This window comes from Haliotis rubra, unplaced genomic scaffold (genome assembly GCF_003918875.1).
Source record: "Haliotis rubra isolate DU_JTF1 unplaced genomic scaffold, ASM391887v1 Scf322, whole genome shotgun sequence".
Classification (NCBI taxonomy): domain Eukaryota; kingdom Metazoa; phylum Mollusca; class Gastropoda; order Lepetellida; family Haliotidae; genus Haliotis; species Haliotis rubra.
In genome coordinates this window covers 444,576-453,417 of record NW_025766994.1, presented here as the reverse complement: position 1 = coordinate 453,417, position 8,842 = coordinate 444,576, and the positions used below count along the sequence as shown (strand labels likewise).

Here is an 8,842-nt window from a genome sequence, read left to right as displayed (position 1 = left end):
ATATGTGAAGCCGTTTACACCAACAGTTTAAGTGTCACTATGGAGGCCACGTTCTTTTACAGTTTGAATTCAACTATTTTCCTTCTTGTGCTCAAAGGCAGAAAACAACAGAAGAGCTATTTATATTTATACATTATTTATTGATGACGTGTATCTGGTACATCTACAACATTTTCTAGGGTAGTAACCCCTAGATGATGTCCGACTTTTGAATTAATTCAGCTTCATGTTTGATAACAGGACGCAGGTCTATAGGAGAATGGATGTTACACTATTTTCATCTCTACCCTTCCAAAGTAGGGTTCAACATGATTTGCCTAATAATATAATAAACCCATTTTCAATAATATTAATAATAATACACATTGGTAACATGTAATAATAATGACATGAATATAACTGTTATGTACCTTGATCACGTGGCTAGTTAAAAATCAGAATTATTTAGATTTTGTACATTGCAAAGAAACAACATAACCAACCAAACAAACGCATAACAAAGGACCTGTAAATAAGAAATACAGCCCGATGCATTCACAGTTCACAAATTGCATCGCTTGAAGCTCTGCACAGTTTAGTACTCAACAAAGCCGATTACTTACATATGTTTCAATTCTATAGTTACATGCACAATATACATAGCCTACTATCTCTGTGACGACATGGACTCCGGGTAGGAGCCGGTGTCACAGTCGGTCGCCGCTTTACACCATGGAAACTGAATGCTAGACATTTGCTTCTAATTCATATAGCTGCATGCTTCTCCCGAGCAGGCAGGAGGAGACAGTATTCTAATTGCACAGAGTGACTAACACGTACATACTTATGCCCATATGTTATATGGCTCATGGCACTACTTGAAGTTGTAACTTGGCTCGCACTCGGCAGACACTCAGTGATTGACTGTTCCAACCATACAATACGAGGCAGTTCAGTTAACAAGGACACACACGAATAGATCAACATCTAACTTCAATACTACCCAGTATTTGTCTAGAACCCTGACGTGTGCCAATATGCTTGAATGAAATCGGAAACAGCTATGACCATCATCAAGATGTAACAATAAATACTAATGGTTTCCAAGAGTGATTCAGGTCAGGAAAGAGTATCTTTACGCAGCTCACACGAAGAGCCAAGGCTCCAAATAAACAGTCAAGATAAAAAAAAAGAAAATTTGCAAACATCTGTATTTCATAAAGGAATGTGAATATGTTATGTATACAAGGGATTAAAATTTCATATTATTACACCAGTTGAGTTCTGATTCAGTTATGACTTATGCTAGCAAGCCAGTAATCACATGATTCTAACGCTGCCGCCTCCCTGTCGCGAGGATGGGTGGCGATACAGCCAAATGACACAAGTGCAGGCAGGTGGGAGCTTATATTACACTGCTCGACTCATGAGTGAATGGTGTGGTCCAGGGACTAGGCCAGACTGTCAGACAGGCAGTGATGAGGGCTGACTGGCTGTCTACATGCTGTAGCCGAACGGCATTCCTGTTGGCATTGGTCCTGCACCATATGCACCACCATAGCCAGGCTGGGGAGGAACAACCCCAGGGGGGACAACTCCGGGGCCGGCTGTCAACATCAACTGAGGTTCAGCTGGAAGAGGAGGAAAGCAGGGTTTTAGACAGAACCTGGTATTGTCAGTGGGATTACGTTTGATTGTAGAGAGAAAGTTGCTCCAACATGCAATATTCCATTCACATCATATCAACAAAGAACCAGGGCCTGCTTCCAAAGAGACCTTAGCCCAAAGGCCATCATAACACTTATACATTTAACAGCCTTTAATTAGTCTCTGTGCTATGATTGCTTTGTGTATGTAGACCCTGACAAGCCAGCGACTGAAATACAAGCATGATTGAGTAATGATACATGTCTAATACACAGTCAATCTGTCACAAAACCTGACAACCAATCCATTTTGGCTGATTCTTGTGACACATATATTGGTAACTAACCGGAAATTTCCCTGATTCAATGTGTGGTTCCAAGATACATGGAATGGAATTGGGTGGATGTCTGTGTGAGCAAAACTACCAGGTTACCATGGAAACTGTTGGTGTGTGCTTTTGTTTTACGTCACCGACAGCAATACTGCAACTGCATTGCAACATTCCGTACATAATAAAGTTTAGTCCTGACAAAACAGTATGTGGTAGACTTAACTACAATCAACAATGTCAAGCACTGTGACACAAATTCAGCCAGATCAGGAGCGACTCTACCAACACCATGATTTACTGGTCTAGGAACATGTTGACTTTTGTTACTGTAATGCTAAGAAGGGGGACAGGGGAGATTACTCACAGAAGACAATGGGCCTTTCTTCAGCCTTCTGTTCCTCCTCACTCCTCACAGCCTCCGACTGCTCCAACTTGTCCACCTGAAAAACAGAACACAGATGTCACACACACATCACAAGCCTGCATGGCACACATACTGGGACACACACATCATTAACAGGGAGCAGTTCAACAGACTGATGTCAGATAAAACTCTCATTCCTGAAGTTGGGGAGTGGGGATGTGAACTAGACAAACACTTAGTCTCTGAATACATATAATTTTGATAGTAACAAAGTTTCAAACAAACACATTTAAATTCAAAAGGAGCCCTCAACCTGAGGAAATCTAGACTTGCTTCGCTTAGGGCTTAAGCTTTGCAGAGAGGGCTAGGCAGTAGTGAATGGGGTTCAGGGACTGTGAGACAGACTAGGATGTGAACATGTACGTAAGTTCACCATCGAAATCATGTTTTCAAGGGGGTTTCAGATAAAATCTAACCATACATTTACTCAAAATGTGCATTGCATCTCTGTATAAACAATAATGCAGTGGTACAATGATCTGTAAACCTTTCTGAAAATCTCTTTAAAGATGTCATCCTTCACATGAAGTAGCTAGGGTAAGTAGGAGGAGGTATCTCAAAACTGAAGGAATACTATCTGAAATCAAACTTTAGAACTGCTCCCCAAATATCCCACATTTATCCTTCTTTGGTCTCTGCCCTACACACAAGGAAGACAGCCCTGGCACAGTATCTACATGTTCCAACTGCAGTGCTGGGGTAGAATTTAACAAGGAAAGTCTACACCTATTAGTGATAACACAAAACTCTGAGCTTCTAGTAAATCAAACAAGACCAATAAACCTACAAAGAAAACAGGTTTCGGTTATTTGGACATGGCTAATTGTACTCAGTGCTGATTTTTAGCCCTGCGATAATGGGAGGAGGAGTTTATATAGGAGTCAGTCAGTCCATATTCAGATTGGTTGGTTTGCACTGGGCTCGGCTGGGGTCAAAAGAAACAAGTGGAATTCCCTGAAGACAAGCATACTCAAGGGTACTACTGACTAAAAGTTACTGGAAAAGTTCCTTTCCACAAAATGGAAAGAAAGCAACAAATTCAAACTGACTTGAATATGCCTTACATCCAAGAGGCTTGCCTTCAATAACTGGTCAGAAAAAGATTTCTTTTATTAGTTGTATTAAAAGCAAATTGTGTTCTTCTATAGAGCAGCATTTGTCTGCATTTATTATCAAACCTTTGTTAGTTACAGCATTAGATAGTATTACTAACAGGCAATAATCAGAGGTCTTAAGAAAGCTTATTGAAACTGATCTGGTAAAACTGTAATTGTTATGTCACAGAAAAATGAAATGATGCTATGCTTCATCTCAAATATGGATGTGGTTCCAAATGTGAAAAATACACAAATGTTTTGTTAGAAAGTATTAGCAGTATTCAGCAAAAAGTGTCAATCCATTCCTAAATTTGTATGTCAACCAAACTTCAAATGTGTTGCAAAACCAATTACACTGCACAGACTTTGAAATGTGGTGAAGCAAGAGTTGGTGTAAGTATATTAGGATGACACAGTGCCTAATGGATAAGCTTTGCAGTTTTGTTTAATATTCTCTTTCATTTCTGGAGACGGGAGCGTTAGGCTATTTAACAAATAAACAATTTCAGACTGTTAAGAAAATAGGGAAAAGCAATTTCTGCAAAACGATTGGATTCAGTCAAACATTCTTTATAAATAATTAAATTTGGAAAAGGATCTGAAATAAACCCAGTGCAAAAGAGGCACACTAAAAGATGAAAAGGTGTTCAAAAGGACTTAAGGCAAATCCTAGACTATGACCAAATATTATTTTAACAGTATTGTTGATCAGATAAAAGAAAAATCCCTTTCAACACCCCATGCAAAACTGTCACCATCGTTATGTCACTCAAGCTGTGTGCATTTCAGCTGTGGCAACAAAGGAGAATAAATGCACACTTAAGTTAACTCAAATTCAACTTAAAAAAAAGCACACTCATTCCAATCGACTAAAAATTAAAGTCGCAAACAGGGACAGTGAAAATGCATGGGGTGTGTCAAGGATCCCTACTACCACCAGCGGAGGACTTTGGGATACCCTAGTACTCTTCGCCCGGAGACTGAAAAAGATGTGACGTCCTTCACAAGAATTAAATACAATGTTCAGCCCGTCCAAAATAGGTGACAGATAAAACTGCACTAGACAGCAGAGCCTTGAGCTGAAACAACTTCTTACCTTCACAACTAGACTGTTGACCTGAAAGCAGGGAGCAACTTCAACATCGTAAACAGGGGGTACTTACGCTGAATGACACCTAGCTTATTTCACGGTCATTTTCGTAACTTTCAGATAAACTATGCAGAACAGAATGCAATCCAATCTCAACTTGCTTTGATGATCATAAGTCAAGTATGAAGAATAACCAACACTTTCTTTCATATGAAAATCAAAAGAGGGACAAAACAATTTGCAAACAGGACATTCTTAAGCTTGAATCTGCTCAGAGCGTAATTGATGTTATAATTAAGCATTGTTCTTTTGAGTGTATACATGCAAAAGTTCCCAAAGAAACCACAAGAAGAGGGGATTTGTGGAATAACAGTCGATCATGGTCTCATGGTTCACCAAACAGAGTAGCTCAGGACTGAATCATGTGAGATTAGAAACAATCGCCTAAATATTTGCATGATTTCAGGAAACTTAAAACAAAATGTTCAGACTTGAAGAAATGCAGAGAAGTACTGAGTGTAGTTGAGATTGCATTGCTGGAGTCGTGTAGTGTGTAAAAGTCAGTATGCAGACCCACCTTGCCGATGTATTCTCTCATGACCTGAATCATGTAAGGCATGGCGAAGTCCATGATGTTGTGTCGCCAAGCAAGCTCCAGGATGACGTCAGGCCGCAGTAGGTCGTAGCACTGGAACAGACATGCAGCAAAGCACTCGTTGTTTTGACTCTCCAGGAACCAGGCGATCAGGTCCTCTGCAATATCCACTTGTCGTGATTCTCCGGCGTACATCATGGCATCCTGAAACAAGAGAACAGGTTGGTCACCAAGTCACATTTACACAAGTCAATATACATTGTCAACATATATAGTCAAGTATATGAAGATTACAGTCTGTCAGATCAGGTCCTGATGTCCCAAAAGGTCCTACATTGCAACCATCCCTTATCAAGGAAACAATGGCAAACAGTTAGATGTGAAAGTTGGTCTTTGTGTCAACAATTGGCCTGAACTGGGCATTGTTTCAACTGGACCTGCCCTTAAAACATAGGGTGCAAGCAAGCAACTGTTTTGCATGTGATGCCAGACAGAAACCCTTTCTGGAAACAGTACCTGGTCTGCAGTCACATACCTCAACCTTCTGATCAATCCCCTTGAATGTACTTAAGGTCACTAGCAAGAATTTTATGTAATCTTGGAGTATCTCTGTAGTCCCTAGTCAGGGAAAAACAAAATGTGTGAGACCCACTCTTCCAACAAATCCTCAAGGAACTAGAGAGGTAGTGAGGTAGCTTAGTGGTTAGAGGTTTCACTCGTCACGACGAAGAACCAGGTTCGATTCCCCACAAGAAGCAATGTGTCAAGCCCATTTCTTGTGTCCCCTGCCGTGATAATGCTGGCATATTGCTAAAAGCAGCATAAATTTCGACTTACACCCTCATGAACTGTGTTTAAATGAGCAAGGTTGCCATGCCTTCCCTACATTTATGTATAATGTGATACCTTACCTTGAATAGTTTATCCTTTTTGCAAAGATCAACCGACTGCTTCCACCTGTTGTTGCCTTTGTACAAGTAGGCTGCTATTCTCCTGAATTCAATCAACTCATGCTTCTCTAGACGCTGGGCCAGGGAGATGTTGTCAAAGTTTTCATATGCATCAATAGATGCCCGAAGTCCCTGGTAGTCCTCCTCCTCAATGAACAGGTTGTTAAGAGCCTCGTTAATGGCCTTGTTGTTGTTCTTCTGAACAGACCGCAGGTAAGGCTTGACGAGGGGGATCTGGTTAGCCTTGGTGAAGAAGTTGACCGAGCGAGTGTGGTCGAGTCTGGGCGTTAGAACCAGAAGCAGGTCATTAAGCAACATTGGTTTATAGTCCAGGTAGAACTGAATAGCTTTGTAATACAGCTCTATGTTTGCAACTTTGGTGACAATATCCTTGAACTGACTTTCTCTCCAGGCTTCTGTAGGATGGGCCATCATTGTTAGGATTGCATTGTCAAACTCTTCATACTTGTCATACAGGAACACCAATTCGGACCACAAATGAGCCTGCTCGGCTGCTCACAAAACCTGCAATCAACACCACATACCATACATAAATACAATACCATACAATGGAGTCCTATATTTCAATGTTACTGCTGGATCTACTCAACTTCTTTAATTTCATAATTAATGGTGAAATAAGTGGGAATTGCTATAACATGATTTTGATACCCTGTCAACATGCATAGTTTTGTTCCCAGAATATTCATATTAGAATGAATATTTTCCACATTAAGGAAATTAGAATTCACACCAATATAGCTTCAATCACATTTAGTCTTAGCCAACAAAATCATTCGAAAGTATGGTTTCTAAAAAAACAGGGTACAGATTAACATTGTTCCACATTCCAGTACGATTAATGATGAAATATTGTTTTACCGACAGGACATACTGTACTGTACAACAACACATTCTTCTATATTTGTATGTCATAAAGCTTAATAGCTTTCCCCATTTCTCATTAACTTTCACTGTTGTCATGATAAAGCATCCTCACCTTTGGAATGTTGACCCTGGACCAGAAGAGCTCTAGATGTTCTCTCATCTTCTCAGGCTTATACTTGGAATACAATATTGCTAACTCTGTGAACATACCCATGTGTGCTCTCTCCAAACCTGCAAACACAAACACATACCCTGACAACACTTTCCAAGATTTAAACTACTATTTCACCCAGATTAAACTTAAGATTGGAAGGTTTATGAATTGAACAAGGGACTGGACAAAGCATGAGTGAGTGAATATTGTTTAAGGCTTTGGGTTTATCAATCCAGGTACATCACAACCGGCTGGCCAAACAGTCTACTTGTTCACTACATCCAGTGAGCTACGATCCATCTTGTAGGAGTACACTGAAACACATTCAGGTGGGACACCACCCAAGACAAAAGCACCCAATCCGCATTTCACTGACTGAATATGGTTTTACACCACTTTTAGCAATATTCAAGAAATATCACAGGGGGACACCAGAAATGGGCTTCACACATTGTACCCATGTGGGGAATCGAACCCGGGTCTTCAGCATGATGAGCAGACGCTTTAACCACTAGGCTACCCCACCGCCCCCAAATCCGCATTTCAGTTGGTGGTCATAACACATAAATTGTACTGGGAACCTATTTTTTCAATCTCAATGGATCTACATCAACTGATACAGTAAGGCCAATAACCTTGTTAGTTTAATCTAATACTAATCATTATTGCAGCTCTATGATGGTGACATGCAGGTAATCATGTCTGGTCTAAACACTTCAGAGATTGATCTCATGAGCTTAGACCATTTGAACCAAGGAGTCACCTTTTGACTTTTTCTAATGTGGCATGCCCACAGGGGTCAAGAACAGTGAACAGCAAGGACTTACCTAAAGCTGCCTCTAAGAGGGAAATAAGTTCTTCAAAGTATCCTCTGTCTTGGTAATAGTTGATAAGTTCTTCTAATTCATCTGCATGTACGACTATGTGCAGTCCACACATCTGAGCTAACCTAAACTCTTCATTGTCTACACATGCAAAGCACACCTGAAAAACAGTAACATGAAACATTTATTCATGTATTACCAGTAAACATGAAAGAACTGATAATGTCTGTCAGAGCTGGAAATGTCAAAAACTAAGTCGATCTACAACCTGGGATTGATTACAATTCATGGGGTGAACTATGTGAGTGCAACATAAATCTTCCATTACTACTATGTACATAAACCTGCAAAATGCAATATATTGTGAGATACTCAAAGATAATGGCTACTATATTTCAACCACATGAACCCACACAATTATGAAGATTAACATTACTCTGAGCAATGTCCCTTGACATTTGTCCTCAATTTTGAACAATGACTTTGGCGTTTGGGGCAACTGTTTTACCTAACGCTTTTGGGTAAACTTCGAGAAACAAGTGAGTGTTAACCAACCTCCTTCCATGTTTTTGTGCTGTTGGCTTTCCTGGCCCCATCAACAGCACCCTGGTATTCTCCCAAGTGGACAAGAGTGATAGCCAATCGGGCATAGTTGGACACGTTGTTGTATAATAATTTAGCAGCTTCATACATCTTGTCATCAAAGCATCGGTCTGCCACCTACAAACAGAAGGATTCAATGCAATTCAGTTCTCTTCAAACATCAAAAATCAATCTGCAAGAACTGCAAGATGGATGACTTGGCACATTCAGACCAAGGATCACAACAGAGAATGCTTAAGGAAACAGTAAATCTCTCAGGA

At 40.2% G+C, this 8,842-nt stretch overlaps 2 protein-coding genes across 2 annotated transcripts in view; both read right to left on the bottom strand.

Moving 5' to 3' along the window:
* Positions 1 to 1,476: 1,476 nt before the first annotated feature.
* LOC124283843 (clathrin heavy chain 1-like) lies at positions 1,477 to 6,545 on the bottom strand. The gene is made up of 5 exons (XM_046719872.1): positions 6,075 to 6,545; positions 5,146 to 5,367; positions 4,575 to 4,595; positions 2,322 to 2,397; positions 1,477 to 1,610 (listed from the first exon to the last, which is right to left on the bottom strand). The coding sequence occupies exons 1-5, from the start codon at positions 6,543 to 6,545 to the stop codon at positions 1,477 to 1,479; spliced, it is 924 nt and encodes a 307-aa protein (XP_046575828.1).
* LOC124283823 (clathrin heavy chain 1) overlaps positions 6,501 to 8,842 on the bottom strand; it is a 44,254-nt gene continuing 41,912 nt past the window's right edge. Inside the window, exons 25-28 of the mRNA XM_046719846.1 lie at positions 8,535 to 8,699; positions 7,983 to 8,139; positions 7,114 to 7,232; positions 6,501 to 6,638 (exon numbers count right to left, since the gene is read on the bottom strand). Of these exons, the coding sequence (XP_046575802.1) occupies positions 6,630 to 6,638; positions 7,114 to 7,232; positions 7,983 to 8,139; positions 8,535 to 8,699 (450 nt within the window). The 3' untranslated portion in view covers positions 6,501 to 6,629. The remainder of the gene's footprint in view (positions 6,639 to 7,113; positions 7,233 to 7,982; positions 8,140 to 8,534; positions 8,700 to 8,842) is intronic.